This window comes from Zophobas morio, unplaced genomic scaffold, assembly GCF_036711695.1.
Source record: "Zophobas morio isolate AGI-343-1 ecotype UQ-CSIRO unplaced genomic scaffold, CSIRO_AGI_Zmor_V1 ptg000016l, whole genome shotgun sequence".
NCBI lineage: Eukaryota > Metazoa > Arthropoda > Insecta > Coleoptera > Tenebrionidae > Zophobas > Zophobas morio.
In genome coordinates, this window is record NW_026972121.1 from 5,849,698 (window position 1) to 5,874,972 (window position 25,275).

Here is a 25,275-nt window from a genome sequence, read left to right on the forward strand (position 1 = left end):
TCCACGATCTTTGGAATAAATACAGTTCGACGCACAACGTTACGAAAATAACTCGCCATCTTCAGTTGGTTTCGGCTCAGTTACTTAGTTCCAAGCTCCAATTTACCGTAAAAAGTTTCTTCGTGCTGGATTTTACATTTGTGGGCACTGTAAATAGGCACCAATTTTAAATTCGGGTTAATAACTCGGTTAATTTTTAGATGGTGGCAGCGTTGACAACTTACGCCGTTATTTTGGTTCAGTGTAACGTCAAACCACACGACAGCACCCACTTTGGATAGTTATTAATAAATTTATTTGTGCCATAAACCCCTACATCTGTGTAGAGTTTCGTTTTGATCCACATTCCCCTACGAAAACAATATTAGCGTCGGCAGTGTAGGCAACCAACAATACACCGACAAGCAATTTTGAAAATTTTTACCTTGGGACAACTCCCAAAACAAACAAATACGTTATGTAAACAAACTTTCGTTCATTATTATTGTGTCAGCTCGCTAATAATGTATTCAGGGGGTATTTAGACCTTCAATTTAGCTTTAGATACAGTCAGTAGAACAACCAATTTTTTTTTTAGAAACAAAGTGTGGAAATCTAATTCAGTTAATAATGGGCTTGTCTCATGATTTTAATTAATTTTCAGCCGCGTTTTCAAATTACCACCCAATCGATGGGTTTTCAGCCTTGGGAATTATCGACATTGCCCTACCCCGCAAAGCGAACCAGACAAACTCAGTGGCATTTTAGTTTTGCGTGTTGTAGGTACTGTGTGGCCAATTTAGCTAAATTTGTGAAATTAACGTCCCCGTTCGCCCCAATTTGTCCCAAACTCGTCCCCCCCCCTGGTAAATAACAACAAGTGTCAAAACTAGTAACTAATTGTTGTCATTAACTGTCACTCTTCATCTGTCACAACTGTGTCATAGAAGCACAACAAACAATTGTCACTCTATAAAATGCCATCAAAAATATTCCGTGCTTCTTTATAATCCTTGTACTAAATATATTTTTCTAAATTGGTAAGTGGCTTGACCCAAATATTGTGCAACACCCATCTCCTACACCCATAACTTTTACCTTGCTGTGAAAAAACAGCTGATCCAAATGTCACGGTTTTATTTACATGCTGTCTGAAAAGACGAGTAGACGCCTCAACAAAACGCAGTTTCAGGCCCCAGTTGTCTTTCGTACAAATTCTGGAATAGTGTATCATGGGAAACCTTAGCTGCTTGAGATTCAAGTAAAGTAATGGCAGGAATCGAGTGTTCTGGATTCACGTTCTACAATGATTTCGACTCAGCCAATCTTGCCAAAGTGGCGTTCGTACCTACGAATGAATCGGTTATCAGCGTTCCCAATAACTCGGCAAAGGCGCCCCCCGAAATACCGGACGCTGAGTTTAACCTGTGGACGAGGCCTGACTGCTGCGGGACCGAGTTCGAAAATGGGAACAGGACTTGGTTTTATTTTGGAGTGAAAGGTACGAAAATTTGTATTGATTGGTGATGATAAGATTGTATCAGTTTGTATCACACAACCATATTATTTTTTTTCGGTGTGATTCTGCCCTGTTAGAAAGTAGCGCGTAAGTGAGGTTAGGTTTTCTACTGGAAAATTCTACATAGTAAAATGTTTCATTATTATATGTGTGTTTGATCAAATTTCTGTAAAAATGCCACAAAAAAGCGAACTTTTTTTAATTAATTCTGTGTTTGAACCCACCAACAATGTTTAACGTCACATCCAAAATTTACAATAATAAATGTTGTTTAAGTTTTATATAACGTACTCTATTTGTGGTTTATGAGACCGTGTTGACTTTTTACACTTGACGTGCAAATTTTTGAGGAAAAAATCAAAATTGTAAAAATTATAATAAGATTATAGGAAGGATTTTTCGATTTTTGGAACATTCGATTCATCGAATTTTCGATTTTTCAATTTTTTCATTAATCAGTTCTTAAACTTTAGAATTTTTTCCTTTCCGATTTTTTGACAATTTTTTTATTTTGCCTCTTCCGATTTTTCAATTTCTCCAAATTTTTCCGTTTTTTGATTTTTTGATTTTGCGGAAGATTTTTCGGTTTTTGAACTTTTCAATTTTTTTACTTTTCGATGTCTCGAACTTTCTATCTTTTGAATTTTGAGTTGATCGATCTTTCGATATCGAATTTCCATTTTTTTTACTTTTCAATTTTTCCAATTTTTGATTTTTACAATTTTCTATTTTTCCATTTCTGATTTTTCAATTTTTCCTTTCTTCGATTCATCGAATTTTCGATTTCTCGAATTTTCATTGTTTTCACTTTTCGATGTTTCAATTTTTCCATTCATTATTTCCATTTTTCAATTTTTTTCTCTTTTTTTATATTTCTAGTTTTCGATTTTTGATTTTTCAATTTTTTTATTTTTCGACTTCCGGAAGGTTTCTCAATTTTTTTGATATTTCAATTTTTCGATTTTCAATGTTTCCATTCGTCAGCCTTTAGATTTTTCAATTGTTTTACTTTTCGATTTTTCAATTTCTGCATCTTCAATTTTTCTCTCTCCTTATTGATTTTTCGATTTTCCCGAAGATTTTTCAGTTTTTAAATTTTTCAATTTTTTTTTACTTTTCGATGTCTGTTTTTTCGAATATCTGATTTATCGAATTATCGACTTTTTAATTTTTGCATTCTTCAGGTTTTGAACTTTTCAATTTTTTTCTTTCCGATGTCTCGAATTTTAATTTTTTCAAATTTTGGATTTTTGGATTTTTCGATATCGAATTTTCATTTTTTTTACTTTTCGATCTTCCAGTTTTTTCATTCATTTTTTCGATATTTCAATTTTTCTCTTCGACGTCTTGAATTTTGAATTTTTTGATATCAAATTTTAAATTTTTTTGCTTTTTGATTTCTAAATTTTTTGATTTTTCGACTTTTTCCCAAAAACGTTTCAGATTTTAAACTTTCCAATTGTTTTACTTTTGGGTGTCCAAATTTTTAATTTTTCGATTCTCGAATTCCCGAATTTTCCTTTTATAATTGCGTATTTTTCTATATCAAGTTTTCAATTTTTCGACTATCGCTTTTTTGATTTTCGAATTTTCGTTTTTTCGAATATCTGATTTATCGAAAGAAAGAAAGAAAGAAAAAATTGAAAAATTTGATTTCGAAAAATACAATTTTTCAATTTTTTTTTCTTTAGGTTTTACTTTTTAATGTCTCGATTTCTCTGTTACTCGAATTTTCTATTTTTCGAATTTTGGAATTATCGATATTTTGATATCCAATTTTCAAATTTTTTATTTTCCGATTTTTCAATTTTTTTCATTCATCTTTTTTAATTTTCATTTTCTTTATTTTTCTACTTTCGGGAAGATTTTTCAGTTTTTAAACTTTTTAAATTTTTCAAACTTTTAACTTGTCTCGATTATTTCATATTCGAATTTTCATTGTTTTTTCTTATCGATTCGATTTCTCGAATTTTGGATTTTTCAATTTTTCCATTTTTCAATTTTTCTCTTTTCGATTTTTTCAATTCTCAAGTTTTCGATTTTCAATTTTTTTTTAATTTCAATTTTTTGACTCATCGAGTTTTAGATCTCCCGATTTTTCATTTTTTGATGTTTCGATTTTCTGGAAGATTCGTTTTTAAACTTTTCAATTTTTTTTACTTTTCGATGTCTCGAATTTTCGATTCTTCGATTTCTCGAATTTTCTATTTTTCGAATTTTGAATAATTCATTTTTCGGTTTTTTGAATTTTTGTTTCTTCAAATATCTGATTCATCGAATTTTCGATTTTTCGAATTTTGAATAATTCATTTTTCGGTTTTTTGAATTTTTGTTTCTTCAAATATCTGATTCATCGAATTTTCGATTTTTCAATTTTTTCATTCTTCAGTTCTTAAATTTAACAATTATTCTTTTGTATTTTTCGATGTCTCGAATTTTAAATATTTCGATATCAAGTTTTCAATTTTTTTTTTTGCTTTTCGACCTCTCAATTTATTGATTTTTCGATTTTCCAGAAGATTTTTCAGTTTTTAAATTTATCAATGTTTTTACTTTTCGGTTTTTCAATTTCTGCATCTTCAGTTTTTCGATTTTTTTATGTTTCGACTTTCTGGAAGATTTTTCAGTTTGTGAACTTTTCAATTTTTGTACTTTTCAAAGTCTCGAATTACTTTTCGATGTCTGTTTTTTCGAATATATGATTTATCGAATTAACGACTTTTTAATTTTTGCATTCTTCAGGTTTTGAACTTCTCAGTTTTTTTCTTTTCGATGTCTTGAATTTTAATTTTTTCAAATTTTGGATTTTTGGATTTTTCGATATCGAATTTTCATTTTTTTTACTTTTCGATCTTCCAGTTTTTCCATTTATTTTTTCGATATTTCAATTTTTCTCTTCGATGTCTTGAATTTTGGATTTTTTGATATCAAATTTTCAATTTTTTTGCTTTTCGATTTCTAAATTTTTTGATTTTTCGACTTTTTCCCAAAAACGTTTCAGATTTTAAACTTTCCAATTGTTTTACTTTTGGGTGTCCAAATTTTTAATTTTTCGATTCTCGAATTCCCGAATTTTCCTTTTATAATTGCGTATTTTTCTATATCAAGTTTTCAATTTTTCGACTATCGCTTTTTTGATTTTGGAATTTTCGTTTTTTCGAATATCTGACTTATCGAAAGAAAGAAAGAAAGAAAAAATTGAAAAATTTGATTTCGAAAAATACAATTTTTCAATTTTTTTTCTTTAGGTTTTACTTTTTAATGTCTCGATTTCTCGGTTACTCGAATTTTCTATTTTTCGAATTTTGGAATTATCGATCTTTTGATATCCAATTTTCAAATTTTTTATTTTTTTTTCCATTCATCTTTTTTAATTTTCATTTTCTTTATTTTTCTACTTTCGGGAAGATTTTTCAGTTTTTAAACTTTTTAAATTTTTCAAACTTTTAACTTGTCTCGATTATTTCGTATTCGAATTTTCATTGTTTTTTCTTATCGATTCGATTTCTCGAATTTTGGATTTTTCAATTTTTCTCTTTTCGATTTTTTCAATTCTCAAGTTTTCGATTTTCAATTTTTTTTTAATTTCAATTTTTTGACTTATCGAGTTTTAGATCTCCCGATTTTTCATTTTTTGATGTTTCGATTTTCTGGAAGATTTTTCAGTTTTTAAACTTTTCAATTTTTTTTACTTTTCGATGTCTCGAATTTTCGATTCTTCGATTTCTCGAATTTTCTATTTTTCGAATTTTGAATAATTCATTTTTCGGTTTTTTGAATTTTTGTTTCTTCAAATATCTGATTCATCGAATTTTCGATTTTTCGAATTTTGAATAATTCATTTTTCGGTTTTTTGAATTTTTGTTTCTTCAAATATCTGATTCATCGAATGTTCGATTTTTCAATTTTTTCATTCTTCAGTTCTTAAATTTAACAATTATTCTTTTGTATTTTTCGATGTCTCGAATTTTAAATATTTCGATATCAAGTTTTCAATTTTTTTTTTTGCTTTTCGACCTCTCAATTTATTGATTTTTCGATTTTCCAGAAGATTTTTCAGTTTTTAAATTTATCAATGTTTTTACTTTTCGGCGTTTCCAATTTTATATTTTTTGATTCACGATTTTCCCGAATTTTAATTTTTGGAATTTTGGATTTTTCGATATCAAATTTTTTATTTTTGATTGTTCGGTTTTTCGAATCTTCGTTTCTTCGAATTTTGATTTTTCAATTTTTTCATTCTACAGTTTCTTAAACTTTACGCCTTACTGTTTTTCAGTTTTTGATTTTTCGGCATTTTCAAAGATTTTTCAATTTTTTTCATTTTTACAATTTTGGTTTTTTCAATTTCCTTTCTTCAATTTTAGGTTTCTAGGCATTTCAGTTTTTTTCCTTTTCGATTTTTTGGTTTATCGAGTTTTCGATTTCTCGATTTTTCAGTTTTTTGATTTTTCGACTTTCTGGAAGATTTTCAAACTTTACCTTTTCAGTGTTTCCATTTTTCGATTTCTGTAGTTTTTGATTTTTCAATTTTTAAACTTTTTTACTTTTCGATGTCAGGAATTTCCGATTTTTCGATCTCGATTTCTTGGATTTTCTATCTTTAGAATTTTGTATTTTTCGATTTCGAGTTTTCAATTTTTTATTACTTTTCCACTTTTCGGAAGATTTTTTTTTTTTCAATTTTTTGATTTTTGATTTTTCAATCTTTCGGTTTCAGTTTTTGGATTTTCGATTTTGAGTTTTCGATGTCTTGAATTTTCGATTCTTCGATTTCTCGAATTTTCTATTTTTCTAAATTTGAATATTTCACTTTTTCGTTTTTTCGGTTTTTTGAATTTTCGTTTCTTCAAATATCCGATTCATCGAATTTTCGATTTTTCAATTTTTTCATTCGTCAGATCTTAAACTTGACAATTATTCTCTTTTGCTTTTCGATTTCTAAATTTTTGATGTTTTGACTTTTTCCCAAAAACTTTTCAGTTTTTAAACTTTTCAATTTTTTTATTTTGCGATGTCCGAATTTTTAATTTTTCGATTCTCGATTTCCGAAATTTTCATTTTTGGAATTTTGCATTTTTTTGATATCAAATTTTCAATTTTTACTTTTTGATTTATCAATTTTTCGACTACCGCCTTTTTGATTTTCGATTGTTCGGTTTTTCGAATTTTCGTATTTTCGAATATCTGATGTATCGAAAAAAAGAAAAAAAAATTGAAAAATTTGATATCGAAATATAATTTCTCAATTTATTTCTTTCTTTAGTTTTTTACTTTTTGATGTCTCGATTTTTCGATTTCTAGAATTTTCTATGTTTCGAATTTTGGTATTACCGATCTTTTGAATATCGAATTTTCAATTTTTTTTACTTTCCGATTTTTCAATTTTTTGATTTTTCGAGTTTTCGATTTCTCGTTTTTACAATTTTTTGATTTTTCTACTTTGTGGAAGATTTTTCAGTTTTTAAACTTTTCAAACTTTTAACTTTTCGCTGTGTCGATTTTTCCATATTCGAATTTTTATTGTTTTTCCTTTTTGATTTCTCTATTTTTAAATTTTTCGAATATTTGATTCATCGAATTTTCGATTTTCAATTTTTTCATTCTTCAGTTTTTAAACGTTTCGTTTTTTTTTCTTACCGATGTCACGAATTTTAAATTTTTCGAATTTTGAATTTTTCGATTTTTCGATATCGAATTTTAATTTTTTTTTACTTTTCTATTTTTCAATTTTTCCATTAATTTTTTCGATTTTTCAATTTTTTTCTTTTCGATTTTTTGAATTCTCAAGTTTTCGATTTTTTATTTTTCAATTTTTTCGATTTTCCAAGTTTTGATTTTTCAATTTCAATTTTTCCATCGCGAGTTTTTCGATTTTTCAATTTTTTTACATTTCTATTTTTTGACTTATCGAGTTTTCAATCTCTCAATTTTTCAATTTTTTTATTTTTCGACTTTCCGGAAGATTTTTCAATTTTTAAACTTTTCAATTTTTTTACTTTTGGATGTCTCGAATTTTCGTACTTGGATTTTTCAATTTTTGGACTTCCAATGTTTCAATTTTTGGTTTTTCAAATTTTCGTTTGTTCAAATATCTGATTCATGGATTTTTCGATTTTTCAATTTTTTCATTCTTCAGTTCTTAAATTTAACAATTATTCTTTTGTATTTTTCGATGTCTCGAATTTTGAATTTTTCGATTTTTTATCTTTTTTACTTTTCTATTTTTCAATTTTTCCATTTATTTTTTCGATTTTCCAAGTTTTGATTTTTCAATTTCAATGTTTCCGTCGTTAGTTTTTCGATTTTTCAATTTTTTTACTTTTCGATGTCTGGAATTTTAGATTTTTCGATTCACGATTTCCCCGAATTTTCATTTCTGGAATTTTCGATTTTTCGATATAAAATTTTTAATTTTCGATTGTTCGGTTTTTAGAATTTTCGTTTTTTCGAATATCTGATTTATGGAATTTTTAATTTTTTTATTTTTTCTTAAATTTTTAAACTTTTCAGTTTATTACTTTTTGATATCTCAATTTTTCGATTTCTCGAATTTTCTGTATTTCGAATTTTGGATTTATCTTCTTATCTTCGATATCGAATTTTCAATCGTTTTTTACTTTTCGACATCTCTGTTTTTTCATTAATTTTTTCTATTTTTCAATTTTGGATTTTTTTTCGTTGTTTGGAATATCTAATTCATCGAATTTTCGATTTTCCAAGTGTTTTCTATATTCAGTTTTTTAACTTTTCAATTTTTTACGTTTCGAATTTTCGATTTCACGAGTTTTCATTTTTTTTACTTTTCGATCTTTCATGTTTTCCATTTTTTAATTTTTTTGTCGTTTTTTACACTTTTCTAATTTCCGATTTTCCATTTTTCAGTTTTTTGATGTTTCGAATTTTTCATTTTTTTTTATTTTCAATGTCTGGAATCTTCAATTTCTCGAATTCTATTTTTGCCTTTCGTTTTTCGAATTTTCGTTTCTTCGAATTTTGATTTTTCAATTTTTTCATTCTTCAGTTCTTAAACTTTACGCCTTACTGTTTTTCACTTTTTGATTTTTCGACATTTTCAAAGATTTTTCAATTTTTTTTTATTTTTTTAATTCCAGTTTTTCCATTCTTCAATTTTCAGTTTTTAGGCAATTCAGTTTTTTTACTTTTCAGTTTTTTGGTTTATCGAGTTTTCCATTTCTCGATTTTTCAATTTTTTGATTTTTCAATTTTTTTGTTTTTCGACTTTCCGAAAGATTTTTCAGTTTTTAAATTTTTCAATTCTTTAACTTTTCGGTGTCTCGAATTTTAGATTTTTCGATTCACGAATGTTCATTTCTGGAATTTTCGATTTTTCGGTTTTTCGAATTTTCGTTTTTTCGAATATCTGATTTATGGAATTTTTAATTTTTTCTTCCTTAAATTTTTAAACTTTTCAGTTTATTACTTTTTGTTGTCTCAATTTTTCGATTTCCCGAATTTTCTGTATTTCGAATTTGGATTTATTGATCTTCGGATATCGAATTTTCAAATTTTTTTACTTTTCTGTTTTTTCATTAATTTTTTCTATTTTTCAATTTTGGATGGATTTTTTTAATTTCTCCTTTTTTCGTTTTTTCGAATATCTAATTCATCGAAATTTCGATTTTTCAAGTTTTTTCAATTATCAGTTTTTAAACTTTTCAATTTTTTACGTTTCGAATTTTCGATTTCACGAATTTTCATTTTTTTTACTTTTCGATCTTTCATTTTTTCCATTTTTTTTTATTTTTTGTCGCTTTTTTTCCATTTTCGATTTTTCAATTTTTTGATTTTTCGACTTTCCGGAAGATGTTTCAGTTTGTTAACTCTTTTTTTATTTTCAATGTCTCGAATTTTCGATTTTTGTTATTTCGTTTTTCGAATTTTCGTTTCTTCGAATTTTGTTTTTTTACTTTTCGATTTTTTGGTGTATCGAGTTTTCTATTTCTCGATTTTTCAATTTTTGGATTTTTCGACTTTCCGGAAGATTTTCAAACTGTTACCTTTTCGGTGTTTCGATTTTTCGATTTCTGTAGTTTTCGATTTTTCAATTTTTAAACTTTTTTACTTTTCGATCTCGAGTTTTCAATTTTTTATTACTATTCGACTTTTCGGAAGATGTTTCTTTTTTTTTCGATTTTTTGATTTTTGATTTTTCAATCTTCCGGTTTCAGTTTTTGGATTTTCGATTTTGAGTTTTCGATGTCTCGAATTTTCGATTCTTCCATTTCTCTAGCTTTTAAATTTTCGAATTTTGAATATTTCACTTTTTCGATTTTTCGATTTTTTGAATTTTCGTTTCTTCAAATATCTGATTCATCGATCCATTCATTTTTTCAATTTTTCAATTTTTTTCTTTTCGATTTTTTGAATTCTCAAGTTTTCGATGTTTTATTTTTCAATTTTTTCGATTTTCCAAGTTTTGATTTTTCAATTTTTTTACATTTCAGTTTTTTGACTTATCGAGTTTTCGATCTTTCGATTTTTCAATTTTTTGATTTTTCGACTTTCCGGAAGATTTTTCAGGTTTTAAATTGTTCAATTTTCTTACTGTTCGATGTCTCGAATTTTAGATTTTGCAATTCACGATTTTCGATATCAAATTTTTGATTTTCGAATTTTCGTTTTTTCGAATATCTGATTTATAGAATTTTTAATTTTTCAATTCTTTCTTTCTTAAATTTTTAAACTTTTCGGTTTATTACTTTTTGATATCTCAATTTTTCGATTTCTCGAATTTTCTGTATTTTGAATTTTGGATTTATCGATCTTTCGATATCGAATTTTAATTTTTTTTAGTTTTCGACTTTTCTGTTTTTTCATTAATTTTTCTATTTTTCAATTTTAGATTTTTTAATTTCTCCTTTTTTCGTTTTTTCGAATATCTAATTCATCAAATTTCGATTTTTCAAGTTTTTTCAATATTCAGTTTTTAAACTTTTCAATTTTTAACGTTGCGATGCTTCCAATTTTCCATTTCACGAATTTTTTGATTTTTCGACTTTCCGGAAGATTTTTCAGTTTAACTTTCCAATTTTTTTAATTTTCAATGTCTCGAATTTTCGATTTCTCGAATTTTGTTTTTTCAATGTCCAGCTTTTCCATTTTTCAATTTTTAGTTTTTAGGCATTTCAGTTTTTGTATTTTTCGATTTTTTGGTTTATCGAGTTTTCGATTTCTCGATTTTTCAATTTCTTGATTTTTCGACTTTCTGGAAGATTTTTCAAACTTTTACCTTTTCAGTTGTTTTCGATTTTCGACATCTGATTTTTCGAATTTTCCATTTTCAATTTCTCCATTCTTTAGTGTTTCAATTTTTCAATTTAGACTTTTAAAGTAAAGAATTCGCTCCCGGACTTTAGTAGCGTCAAGCACACCCAAATTGCGCACAACCGTTCCCATTGGTTAGAAAACACACACAACTCATCAAGCTTCCGCGCAGGCTGTTTGTGCGACTTTCACGAGAACAAATCTTTTTTAATTGCAGCCCACTCACCATCTCTCCTAGTGAGACTAAACATCGTGGACCTCAACCGTCAAGGAAAAATGTACAGCCAAGGTATGGCCCCCGTTTACCGCGTCGTACCGGGCAAACCGCAATGGGAACGTATACGTGATAAACCAATTCACAACGTAAGCCCCCCCAACTTTCACCCCCACATACTCACCTTCGTTTTTCAGACTGTCGACGATGTATTTACGCTTAGTTTTAAATTTAAAACACCAGAAAATGTTCATAGTGTAACGTACTTTGCTTTTACATACCCATTTTCCTACTCAGATTTACAAAAGATGCTATCAAATATAGATCTAAGATTCGAGCATTATATTGCCACCTACGAGGATGACATATACTATACCAAAGAAGTGGTGTGTCGATCGCTTGGAGGGAGAGACGTGAATTTATTGACGATTTCTTCGTATCATGGAATTACTCCAGAAGCGGAGGTTAGGTTGAAGAATCTCTTTCCGGACAAGAATACGGCGAGGCCGTTCAAGTTCGTAGGGAAGAAAGTAAGTACGAAAAAGTTTGTTTATTGAAAACTGGTGCCCGAGCGACTTTGTGTTTTTTTGTTTTTAGGTGATCTTTGTGTCTGCGCGGGTGCACCCAGGGGAAACCCCCTCGACTTTTGTTTTCAACGGCTTCTTGACCCTCCTTCTCACCCGAGACGACCCCGTGGCCATAATGCTGAGGCGGTTGTACGTGTTCAAGATGGTCCCTTTTCTGAACCCCGACGGGGTCGCTATGGGTCATTATCGCACGGATACCAGAGGCATCAACTTGAACCGCCTCTATCTCAGTCCTCTGTTGTCCCAGCACCCGCCGGTCTATGCAGCTAGAGCGCTCATCAGATACTATCACTACGGGCACGAGAAAGAAGACACGATGGAGTCGAGCTCCGAGCACGATTTGAAACACTCGGATAATATACAGGGTGATAACAATATTAGCATGAAAGTGTCGAATATGAGTCTGGAAGAGAACAACAGCAACAGAAGTGTCTGGTGCATGAAATGTAAGACGTTTACTATCAAACTGGACGACGCGATCTCAGGGCTCTCGAATATGTCGCCTAAGTCTAACGTAGATAAATCTTTTTATTCAGGCAACGCTTGCAGAAAGTGTAGGAGTGTGAACGACGTCCGCGATTTTGTGGAGGAGATTAAGATTAATAACGAGAATACGCAAGGCGACATCAACTCGAACGAGTCGGGGTTGTTTTTGTATCTGGATCTGCACGGGCACGCCTCGAAGAAGGGGATTTTTATGTACGGGAATCACTTCGAGGATTTGGAGAGGAATGTGGAGTGTATGTTGCTGCCGAAGTTGATGAGCATCAATAACCATAATTTTCATTTCACTGCCTGCAATTTTACCGAGCGGAATATGTATCTCAGGTATGTTGGAAATTTCTCGGGGAGTATCGATTGGGGTGACCCAAATTATTCTAAAAATAATAATGGATTGATTTTAATTTTATGGAGGTGTATTGATTATTTCGTTTCAATTTATTCACGACACGATATTGCATAATGGGGGTGGGGGGTTTGTGGGAGCGTTTTGGGCACGAAAATAATACTGTGAAAAAGTAAAAAAAAATACGAGTTATTGGAAAACTATTGAACTTGACAAAACCTTGACGCTTTTTACTTTTCGAGTTTAAGGTGTAGCTATTTTCATGTTTTCTCGACTTTTTATGACCCCGTTCTCCCGTTTCACTCTGGCTGTCTGTGTGTCTGCCTGTGTCGACTTTTATCTTTCGATTTTAGATATGTCGATTTTTCGATTGTTCGAATTTTCAATTTTCCATTCTTCAAATGTGATTCATCGAATTTTCGATTTTCCAGTTTATGGATTTTCCGAATTTTCGGTTTTTCCTATTTTTGATTTTTCAAATTTTTCCTTTCTTCAGTTTTTAGACTTAATTTTTTAACTTTTCGATATTTGAATTTTCAAGTTTTTTACTTTTAGATTTTTCAGTTTTTCTATTCTTCCTTTTTTTCTTTTTTTCAATTTTGTTTTTATCGATTTTTGACTTTCCAAGTTTTCAATTAATCGAATTTTTTGTTTTTTAATTATTCATTTTTCGATATTTTGATATTTCGTTCTTTCGATATTGTAGGGAGGATTATCGATTTCTCGGTTTTTCGATTTTTCGAATATTTGATTCATCGAATCTTAGAATTTTAGTTTTTTTGATTTATGATTTTTCGATTTTGAATTTTTCGGATGTGATTTATCGAATTTTCTATATTTAATTTTTTTATTTTTCAGTTTTTCAACTTGACGAATTTTTTTTTGATTTTTTCCTATTTTGATTTTTCCGATTTTTCCTTTCTTCAGTTTTTAGACTTTTCGATGATCCAATGTTCGATTTTTCGATTCTTGAATTTGTGATTTTTTGAATTTTGGGTTTTCAATTTTTTTACTTTTAGATGTTTCCGTTTTTCTATTCTTCATTTTTTCGATTTTTGACTTTCCAATTTTTCAATTTATCGGATTTTTTATTTTTTAACTATCCATTTTTCCATTTTTTTATATTTCGTGTTTTCGATATTGTACGGCAGATTATCGATTTGTTGGTTTTTCGAATATTTGATTCATCGGATCTTAGAATTTTAGTTTTTTTGACTTACGATGTTTCAATTTTGAATTTTTCGGATGTGATTTATCGAATTTTGTATTTCATTTTTTTATTTTTCAACTTGACGAATTTTCGAATTTTTTTTTTTTTGGTTTTTTCCTATTTTGATTTTTCAGATTTTTTCATTCTTCAGTTTTTCGATATCTCAATTTTTTTTAATTGTCGATGTCTGCAATGTCGGATTTTTCAATTCTCGATTTCTTGAATTTGTGATTTTTCGAATTTTCGATTTTTAATTTTTTTGATTTTCCAAATATTTGATTCATCGAATTTTCGATGTTTCAATTTTTCGATCTTCGAATTTTCATTTTTTTTATTTCTGTTTCAATTTTTCAGCATTCCGGATTTTCAATTTTTCGTCTTTTCGATTTTCGATTTTTCGAATATTTGATTGAATTTTGGATTTTTGATTCATCTCATTTTTAATTTTTTTGTTTACCAATTTTTCGGTTTCGATCTTCGAATTTTCATTTTTATTTTTTCTTATCGATTTTTTGAATTCTCAAGTTTTCTATTTTTTATTTTTCAATTTTTTCCGAATTTTCGATTTTTTGTTCGTTCAATTTTGTTTTTTCGAATATTTGATTGACCGAATTTTGGATTTTTTTTATGTTTCGATTTTTTGTTATTTCGTTTTTTCGATATTGTAGGAACGATTTATCGATTTTTGTAATTTTAGATCATTCGATATTCGATTTCTCGCTTTTTAGATTTTTCAAATATTTGATTCATCGAATCTTAGATTTTTAAATTTTTCAATTTTGAATTTTTCGAATGTGATTTATCGAATTTTCCATTCTGCATTTTTTTGATTTTTTAATTTTTTGACTTTCCGAATTTTGGAATATCTTTTTTTTGTTTTTTCCTATTTTGATTTTTCAGATTTTTCCATTCTTCAGTTTTTCGACTTCCCAATTTTTTAACGTTTCGATGTTTTTGTTGTATTTTTCGATTCTAGATTTCTTGAATTTGTGAATTTTCGAATTTTGAATTTTCAGTGTTTTTACTTTTCGATTTTTCAGTTTTTCTATTCTTCATTTTTTTCAATTTTTCAATATTTTACTTTTCGATCTTTGACTTTCCATTTTTCCATTTTTTGATATTTCATTTTTTCGATATTTCGAATTCTGTTTTTCGGTTTTCGATTTTCCAAATATTTCATTCATGAAATTTTCGATGTTTCAATTTTTCGATGTGTCGATCTTTTTTCGATTTCTCGATGTTTCAATTTTTCAACTTTTCGAATTTTCGATTTTTCGTTCTTTCAGTTTTCGATTTTTCGAATTTTTGATTGATCGATTTTTGGATTTTTGCATTTTTCGAATATTTCAGTCATTTTCGATATTTTGAAATTTCTGATTTTTACATTTTCTGATGTTCGAATTTTCGATTTTTTTACTCTTCGGTTTTTCGAGTTTCCAATTTTTCGTTCTTTCGATTTTCGATGTGATTCACCGAATTTTCAATTTTTTAATTTTTCTGTTTTTGGATTTTCCGAATTTTCAAATTTTTCCTTTCTTCAGTTTTTAGACTTTCAATTTTGTAACTTTTCGATGAGCCAATGTTCGATTTTTCGATTCTTGATTTCGATATGTGAATTTTCAATTTTTTTACTTTGCGATTTTTCAATTTTTCTATTCTTCATTTTTTCGATTTTCCAATTTTGTACTTGTCGATTTTTGACTTTCCAATTTTTCGATTTATCGAATTTTTTATTTTTTAATTTCCCATTTTTCGATTTTTTGTTATTTCGTTTTCTCAATATTGGAGCAAGGATTTATCGATTTTTCGAATATTTGATTCATCGATTCTTAGAATTTAAAATTTTTCAATTTTGAATTTTTCAAATGTGCATTTTTTGATTTTTTAATTTTTTGACTTTCAGATTTTTTTTTTTGTTTTTTCCTATTTTGATTTTTCAGATTTTTCCATTCTTCAGTTTTTCGACTTCTCAATTATTTAACCTTTCGATGTCTTCGTTGTTCTAAATTTCTTGAATTTGTGATTTTTCGAATTTTGAATTTTTCGACATTTGAATTTTCAGTGTTTTTACTCTTCGATTTTTGACTTTCCATTTTTCCATTTTTTGATATTTCGTTTTTTCGATAATTCGAATTTTCAATTTTTCGATATTTCGAATTCTGTTTTTCGGTTTTCGATTTTCCAAATATATATTTCATTCATCAAATTTTCGATGTTTCAATTTTCCAACTTTCCGAATTTTTTATTTTTCGTTCTTTCGATTTTTCGAATATTTGATTGAATTTTGGATTTTTGATTCATTTCATTTTCAGTTTTTTTATTTTCCAATTTTTCGATGTTTCAATTTTTCAACTTTCCGAATTTTCGATTTTTCGTTCTTGCAGTTTTCAATTTTTCGAATTCGATGGATTTTGGGAATTTTCTATTTTTCATCTTTCCATTTTTTCATACATATTTCGTTTTTTCAATATTATAGGAAGGATTCTTCGTTTTGTGGAATATTTCATTCGTCGAATTTTCGATATTTCGACATTTCAAACATTTGATTCATCGATTAACGTTTTTTTCCTGTTTTTGATTTTTTAGATTTTTCCATTTCGCAGTTTTTAGACTTGTCAATTTTTTCACTTTTCGGTGTCTCGAATGTTCGATTTTTTGATTCACAATATCTCGACTTTTCGATTTTCCGAATTTTGGATTTTTTGATTTTTCGTTCTTTCGATTTTTGTTTTTTCCTGTTTTTGATTTTTTTATTTTTCCATTCCGCAGTTTTTAGACTTCTCAATTTTTTGACTTTTCGATGTCTTGAATGTTCGATTTTTTCGAATTTTCGATTTTCCAGATTTTGGATTATTCAATATTTGAATTTTCAATTTTTTTCTTCGATTTTTCGTTCTTTCGATTTTAGTTTTTTCTGTATTTGATGTTTTAGATATTCCCATTCCGCAGTTTTTAGACTTCTCAGTTTTTTAAATTTTCGATTCTCAATTTCTCGAATTTTGGATTTTTTGATATTTGCATTTTCAATTTTTCGACTTTCCAATTTGTCGAAATATCGAATTTTCCATTTTTTTGACTTCCCATTTTTCGATCTTTCCATTTACCATTTTTCTGTTTACGGTTTTTCGATTGTTTGATTTTTCGATTGTTCGATTTTTCGATTGTGGATTATTAGACTATATGATTCACGGAATTTGCGATTTTGGAATTTTCAATTTTTTGGTTTTTTAATTTTACAAATTTTCGACTTTCCGATTTTCGAATTTTCAATTTTACTTGATTTTCGAATTTTCGTTTTTTCGAATATTTGATTCATCCATTTTTAAAATTGTCGGTACATATTTCTAATTTTCGAGTTTTCAATTGTCCCATTCTTCAGTTTTTAATTTCAATTTTTTTGCTTTTCGATTTCTTGAATTTTCGGTTTTTCAATTTTTCCATTCTCAGTTTTTCGACTTTTCAATTTTTTTACTTTCCTATATCTAGAATTTTCGGCTTTTCGATTCTGGATTTTTCGATTTTCGAATTTTCTATTCTTCATTTTTTCGATTTCTCGATTTTTCTGCTTTCCGGGAGATTTTCAGTTTTTGGATTTTTCCAATTTTCGATTTTTCTGTTCGAATTTTTAATGTTTTTACTTTTCGATTTTTTGATATCTCGAGTTCTGTATTTTTCATTTTTCCATTCTTCAGTTTTTTTTATTTTCCGATTTCTCCAATTTTTTATTTTTCTCGAGTTCTTGGTTCTTAATTTTTTGACTTTCCGAAAGATTTTTCTATTTCTTCGAATTTTCGGAGTTCTTATTTACGCCACTGATTTTAACTTGATGGAAATTATCACAAAACAAAAATCGCAAATTCAAATTGCATAATTTTTGCAAAAAAAGGCATTTCTTGGATTTTCCTTCAAGGGCGAGGGAAATTCTGTCGAAACCTTCAATCAATTTTTGGACAAAAACTGGCGCCCAAACAGCTCGCGAGGAAATTTATTAAAAAAAAAAGTACCAAGAAACAATTGTTTGTGATTTTATTAGAATGATATATCTAAAACTACCGGAGCGATTGCTGGGGAATTTTTGGTGCATTTCTTAAAAAAATCAATTTTTTTAAATGTTGGATTTTTCAACTTTCCCTTTTTCGATTTTTTTGAGATTTCGATTTTTCGATATTTCAAATTTTCAATTTATCAACCTTCGATTTTTCGAATATTTGATTCATCGAATTTTAGATTTTTCGATTTACGGTTTTTCGATTTTTCAATTTTCAATTTTTCAAATAAGTGATCATCGAATTATCGTTTACTTATTTTTGATTTTTAAAATTTTTCCATTTTTCAGTTTTTAGACTTCTCAATTTTTTAATTTTTCGATATCTCCAATGTACTTTTTTTACTTTTTCGATTTTTCAATTTTTTTCGTTCTTCATTTTTTCGATTTTTCAATTTTCTACTTTTCGATTTTTGATTTTTTGCTTTTTCAATTTATTGAATTTTCAATTTTTTGACTTCCCATTTTTCGATTTTGTGATATTTTTCAACATTTCGAATGCTCGGTTTTTCGATTTTCCCAATAATTGATTCATCGAATTTTCGATTTTTTGAGTTACCATTTTTCGGTTTATAGATTTTTTCGAATTTGATTAATGGGCTTTCGAATTTTTCAATTTTTCGTTCTTTCCATTTCCTGTATGTCGAATATTTGATTAATCGAATTTTGGAATTTTCTATTTTTTATCTTTCGATTTTTCGACTTTCCATTTTTCGAAATTTAGGAAGGATTTGTCGATTTTTCGATATTTTGGATCTTTCAATTTTTCAATTTTTGTATTTTTCAAATTTTCGACTTTACAATATGCGAATTTTCATTTTTACTTTTCGATGTTTTGATTTTAATGACTTTTGTGATTTCAATTTTTCCATTTTTCAGTTTTTAATTTCTTTTTTTTTACTTTTCAATTTCTTGAATTTTCGATTCTCAATTTTTCGATTTTTGGAATTTTGGATTTCTCAATTTTTGTTTTTTCGAATATTTTATTCACCGAATTTTTGATTTTTCAATTTTCCCATTCTTCAGTTTTTAGCCTTTTCAGTTTTTTTACTTTCCGATGTCTAGAATTTTCGGTTTTTCGAATTTCGATATTTTGAATTTTGGAATTTTCGATATTATATATATTTTAGTTTTCAATTCTGCTTTTCCATTTTTCGATTTCTCGATGTTTCAATTTTTATTTTTCGACTTTCCGGGAGATTTTTCCATTTTTTTTCGATTTACAGTTTTTGGATTACGATTTTTGGATTATTCGACTTTTCACTTTTGGATTATTCGAATAATTCGAAAAATTCAACGAATTTTCGGTTTTGGATTTTTCAATTTTTCAAATTTTCGGGGCTTTCTGATGTACCTACGAATTTTCAATTTTGCTTTTCTTCGTTTTTGGGAATTTGGATTTCTCGGTTCCGATTTCTCTAATTTTCAAGCTTTCAAATTCCCATTCAGTTTTTGAATTTGCGATTTTTCTAATTTTAGACTTTTAGAATTTTAAATTTCTCGATTTTTTTACTTCTCGTTTTTCCGATTTTCGTTCTTTCAGTTTTCGATTTTTCGAATATTTGATTGCTCGAATTTTGGATTTGGGGAATTTTCTATTTTTCATCTTTCCATTTTTTCATACATATTTCGTTTTTTCAATATTATAGGAAGGATTCTTCGTTTTGTGGAATATTTCATTCGTCGAATTTTCGATATTTCGGCATTTCAAATATTTGATTCATCGAATGTTCAATTTTTCGACCCCGGATTTTTGATTTTTAGAATTTTCGTTCTTTCTTATTGTTGATTTTTTAGATTTATCAATTTTTCAGTTTTTAAACTTCTCAATTTTGTTACTTTTAGATGTTTTGATGTCCCGATTTTTCGATTCTCCATTTCTCGAATTTTCGAATTTTACATCATTCAACTTCTCGAGGTTCCGATTTTAGATTTGTCGATTCTTCGATATTTTGAAATGTTGGATTTTTCGACTTTGCCTTTTTCGATTTTTTTGTTTTTTGGATATTTCGAAATTGCAGTTTTTCGATTTTCAAATATTTGATTCATCGAATTTTAGAATTTTTGTTTTTTCCTATTTTCGGTTTTATAGATTTTTCCATTCTTCAATATTTAGACTTCTCAATTTTTTTTCGTTTCGGTGTCTTGAATGTTCGATTTTTCGATTTTTGATTTTCCGAATTTTGGATTTTTCGATATTTGAATTTTCATTTTTTTCTTTTAGATTTTTCGACTTGGATTTTTCGTTCTTTCGATTTACGTTTTTTTCCTGTTTTGATTTTTTAGATTTTTCCATTTCGCAGTTTTTAGACTTCTCAATTTTTTTTTCTTTTCGATATCTTGAATGTTCGATTTTTCTATTCTCGATTTCGCGAATTTTGGATTTTGATATTTGAATTTTCATTTTTTTTCTTTTCGATTTTTCGTTCTTTCGATTTTTGTTTTTTCCTGTTTTTGATTTTTTTAATTTTTCCAGTTCGCAGATTTTAGACTTCTCAATTTTTTGACTTTTCGATGTCTTGAATGTTCGATTTTTCTATTCTCGATTTCTCGAATTTTGTATTTTTTTGATATTTGAATTTTCAGTTTTTTTTCTCTTCGGTTTTTCGTTCTTTCGATTTTAGTTTTTTCTGTTTTCCATTTTTTTGACTTCCCATTTTTCGATCTTTCGATTTTTCTGTTTACGATTTTTCGATTGTGGATTATTCGAATTTTGAATTTTTTGGTTTTTTAATTTTACAAATTTTCGACTTTCCCATTTCCGAATTTCCAATTTTGTTTGATTTGCAAATTTTCGTTTTTTCAAATATTTGATTCATCGATTTTTAAAATTGTGAGTTTTTCTAATTTTCGAGTTTTCAATTTTCCCCTTCTTCAGTTTTTAATTTGAATGTTTTTATTTTCCATTTTTCAATTTTTGCATTTTTGATTTTTTGAGGGATTTTTTAATTTTTTACTTTTCGATTTCTCGAATATTTCATTCACCGAATTTTCGATTTACGATTTTTCGGTTTACAATTTTTCTGGATTAATTGAATATAAAATTTTAGATTTTTCATTTTTCAGTTTTACAAATTTCGACTTTTCTATGTTTGAATTTTCAATTTTACTCTATTTTCGATTTTTCAGTTTTCCAATCTTAATTTTCATTTTTTTTTCCTAATTTTCAAGTATTCTTCAGTCTTTAATTTGATTTTTTTTACTTTTCGAATTTTGGATTTCTCGAGTTTTTTTTTCCAATATTTTATTCATCGAATTTTTGTTTTTTCCAATTTTTGATTTTTTTATATTTTTCGGTTTACGATTGTTCGCTTTTCGACATGTGATTTTCAGAATTTTCGATTTTGGTTTTTTTAATTTTTCACATTTTGGACGGTTTCCGAAGTTTGAATTTTCAATTTTACTTTCCGATTTCCCGATTTTCGATTGTTCGGTTCCGATTTTTCGAACTTTCGTTTTTGGTTATTTGATTCATCGAATTATCGATTTTTGATTTTTTTTTCTGATTTTCGAAGTTTCAATTGTCCCATTCTTCAGTTTTTAATTTCAATTGTTTTACTTTTCGATTTCTTGAATTTTCGATTTTTCGATTTGTTTTTTTTTTTCAAATTTTGGATTTCTCGGTTTTTGTTTTTTGAATATTTTATTCCTCGAATTTTCAATTTTTCGAATATTTGATTCGTCAAATTTCCGAATTTCAATTTTTCGATATACGAATTTTCTTTAATTTAGTTCTCGTTTTTTCGAATTTTCGATTTTTCATTTTTTATATTTGATTCATTGAATTTTCAATTTTTCAGTTTTTCCATTCTCAGTTTTTCGAATTTTGGATTTTTCGATATTCGAATTTTCTATTCTTCATTTTTTCGATTTCGCGATTTTTCAGTTTTTTGATTTTTAGCACAAAACAGAAATCGCAAAATCAAATTGCATATTTTTTTAAAAAACGGCATTTGTTGGACTTTTCTTCAAGGGTGAGGGAAATTCTGTCGAAATAACCTTCAACCAACTTTTGGACAAAAACTGGCGCCCAAATAGGGCTCGCAAGGAAATTTATAAAAAAAAAAGTACCAAAAAAAAAATTGTTTGTGATTTTATTAGAATGATATATCTAAAACTACCGGAGCGATTGCTGGGGAATTTTTGGTGTATTTCTTAAAAAAATCAAATTTAGGAAAAAGTCCTCACCTATTCGTACAAAAACTGGTGCCCGACCAGAATTGCGTAGAACTTTTCATTTTTTTTTTTTAAGATAAAATATTTTTCTAACAAATCGTGTGATTTCTAGGGATAAAAGAGACGGCATGAGTAGAGAAGGCTCAGGCCGTGTGGCCGTCCTCAAACTAACAGGATTAACCAAAAGTTACACTCTGGAGTGTAACTACAACACAGGAAGAATCGTCAACGTTCTCCCACCCACTATTAAAGAACAGCAAAACAAGGTCCACACAATTCTAGTGCCTCCAAAATTCACCCCCCAGATTTTCGAAGAGGTACCATCACTTTTTCGCTTACTCCTGATGTACCTTCACTCCAACGGTGTTTTTCGTTTTCTTAGGTTGGCAAATCCCTCGGTGCCTCGATCCTCGACCTGACCGGCCAGAACCCCTGCACTCGCATCCCCAACTCCGAGTTTCATTCCATCTCTGGTTTAAAAGACTGGTTACGCATAAACTGTGCCAACGAAATGGAAGAACCTCGCGGCCCCTCCAAAGTAAAACTGAAAAACCTGGCAGGCCTGCATAATCAGGTAGGCCAACATGACGACTCAATCTTATCCGACTTGAGCGAAGTCGATTGGTGACTGTCTTTTCGTTTAAATTGTTACTTTTATACTTTTGTTTTGAAAAAAATGTGTACCGAAGGTTTGTGGTTTTATTTACAAATATAAAAAATAACTCTGGTAAGAGTTTTATTGCTGCAGGGCAAAACAGCTCATGGTTTAATCATGAAGTCCAGACCCGTAACAGTGCCCAAGAGATTAGCAAACCGAAACAGACCCAACACAGTTCCTATCGAACGCAAAGAAAACATGGCGATGACCGCGAGCACCCAGCCGAGCTGCTCGTACTCCGGCGGCGACCACGGGAAGTCCACCTTCCGCCTGAACAAAAGCCTGAAGCCCAAGTCGAAAAAAGACTTCGCCCACAGGCTGAAGCGCAGCGTTAGCGTGGACAAGAAGATCTGCAGGGGGAAAATGCGCAGCGCCTCGGCTGCGGCCGCCAAAGGGGCGAAGAAGCAGAGCGCCAAAGAGAGCGAGCAGGAGCGGGTGAAGCTGCGGGAGATCTGCATCATTAAGTGCAACGAGAGCAAGGCGAAGGAGGTGAAGAGCGAGACGGTGTCGTGGAAGCCGAGCTGCAGCTCGCAGGTGTTCTCCAAGAAGAGTAAGATGCAGGAGGTGGCGTCGCTGATGACCACCAAGAGCAACGTGGAGGCGGGGCCGAGCAGGCCCACGTTTATCGTTCACAACTTCGCGAAGAATTCGTCGTTCACCAAGTGTAAGTTCAAAAAGCACACGCTGAGGAGGCTGACGAAGACGTCGGCGGAGGCCGTCAAGGCCGAGAAGGGGAAAAAGCGGAAAAAACTCAAGTCGAAGTAACTGGTTGGATCTTTTTGTAAATTGTTAGTTTATTGATAAAGTGATATTTTTGTGATTTGTAATATTTTGGTTAAAATTTATATACTATATCAAATACAATACTTTAGGATGGATTGATGGAAATAAAAGAGCAAAATTTACTATTGCAAGATTCTCAAACGCATTTTCTTTTTCTAACGCAGGTACAGTATACTATACAGTCTAGTGGAAAGTGAAACTTCTATTTTATAAAAGAGCACCTTTACATTTTTTAGCAAGATACTGGTAAGTAATTGCTTGAATTGCAACAGCGCATGCTCGTGTCAAAACTGACATATGTGAACTGACATACTAGCATTACTGCTAATAATTCAGAATTGCCAACACAAAAATTTGCTTCAAACATCAATATTATTTTACCTTTTTGATATATTTCTCTACAAAAATTTACCATTTTTACCCTGTTTTAAGTTTTCTATGATAAAAAGATTACCAATATTAAGAAAGAAACAAAAGTTAAAATAAAAGCCCCGCCCACCCACCCCAGCTCAATTGTAACGATTTTTTTATTCGTCGTGAGCCAGGGGGTGGAGCTTAATTGCAAAATCCGTTATTTCCATACGAAATTTTACCATTTTAAACTTGTTTTCAGTTTCTTATCATGAAAAGAATGTTTTAACTTTCTTGTTGTAGAAAGAAGATTACGCATATTAAGAAACAAAATTAAAAAATAAGACCCGCCCACCCACCCCAACTCACTTGTGATGATTTTTTTTTATTCGTCGTGAGCCAGAGGGGAAAGCCTGATTGCAAAATCAGTATTTCCCTACAAAATTTTACCATTTTGAATTTTTTTTCAGTTTCTTGTTATGAAAAGAAAATTACATATGTATACTGAAAAAAAAAACGCCCTTATATTTTCCATTCTTTTAAAATATACTTCTCTACGAAAATTTACCATTTTGACCTTGTTTTAAGTTTCCTTTTGTACAAAGAAGATTACGAATATTAAGAAACAAAAGTCAAAAGATAAGCTCCGCCCACCCACCCCACCTTAATTGGGATAATTTTATTTTATTCGTCATGAGCCAGGGGGCGGAGCTTAATTGCAAAATCCGTATTTTCCTTAAAAAATTTACCATTTTAAACGTTTTCAGTTTCTTGTTAAGAAAAGAAAATTACGTATACTAAAAAAAAACGCAAAATATAAGCCCCCCACCCCATTCATAAAAAAATCATCACAGTTGAGATAGAGCGGGTGGGCGTGGCTTGCATTGTTTCGTGTTTTTCTTTCTGTACATAGTTTTCTTTTCACAACCGAAGATTTAAAACTTTATCAAAGTGGTAAATTTTATAGGGAATTATGGATTTTGCAATTACGCTCCGCCCCTCGGTCTGACAAACAATGAGAAATTCATCAGAATTGAAATGAGGGCGAGTGGCCGGGGCTTATATTTTGTCTTTTGCCTTTATGTCTTAAGTTTCTTGATGTACAACGAAGATTACGAATATTAAGAAAGAAACACGAATCAAAAGAGAAGCCCCGCCCACGCACCCCACCTCAATTGGGATGATTTTTTTTTTGTGTATAAAGGGGCGGGGCTTAATTGCCAAATCAGTATTTCCCTAAAAAAAAATTACCATTTTGAACTTGTTTTCAGTTTCTTGTCATGAAAAGAAAATTACGTATTCTAAAAAAAAGGTCAAATATAAGCCCCGCCCATGCATAAAAAATCATCACAGTTTAGATAGGGTGGGTGGGCGGGGCTTGCATTTTTTCGTGTTTTTCTTACTGTACAGTTTTTTTTTCACAACCGAAGATTTCAATTTTTATCAAAATGATAAATTTTATAGGGAAATATGGATTTTGTAATTAGGCTCCACCCCCCGGTCTGACAAAGAATGAAAAATTCATCAGAAATGAAATGAGGGCGGGTGAGAGGGGCTTATATTTTGTCTTTTGCCTTTATGTTTTAGTTTCTTAATGTACAAAAAAGATTACGAATAA

The 25,275-nt window shown here is 29.2% G+C and overlaps 1 protein-coding gene across 5 annotated transcripts; it reads left to right on the plus strand.

Annotated features, from left to right (window-relative positions):
- The first annotated feature begins 583 nt into the window (after nt 1–583).
- Nucleotides 584–23,447, plus strand: LOC135129646 (cytosolic carboxypeptidase-like protein 5). 5 transcript variants are annotated; one of them, XM_064056871.1, is made up of 9 exons: nt 769–1,019; nt 1,166–1,480; nt 11,004–11,149; nt 11,198–11,530; nt 11,598–12,033; nt 12,124–12,415; nt 21,978–22,182; nt 22,248–22,439; nt 22,614–23,447. In XM_064056871.1, exons 2-9 carry the CDS (start codon nt 1,249–1,251, stop codon nt 23,286–23,288), a joined length of 2,511 nt encoding a protein of 836 aa, XP_063912941.1. In that variant the 5' UTR covers nt 769–1,019; nt 1,166–1,248; the 3' UTR covers nt 23,289–23,447. The 5 variants fall into 5 exon arrangements, with proteins under 5 accessions (XP_063912939.1, XP_063912940.1, XP_063912941.1 ...); XM_064056869.1 differs by lacking the exon at nt 769–1,019 and adding an exon at nt 584–762 and having other exon boundaries at nt 11,598–12,415; XM_064056870.1 differs by lacking the exon at nt 769–1,019 and adding an exon at nt 584–762 and having other exon boundaries at nt 1,172–1,480; nt 11,598–12,415.
- The last annotated feature ends 1,828 nt before the right edge of the window (nt 23,448–25,275 follow it).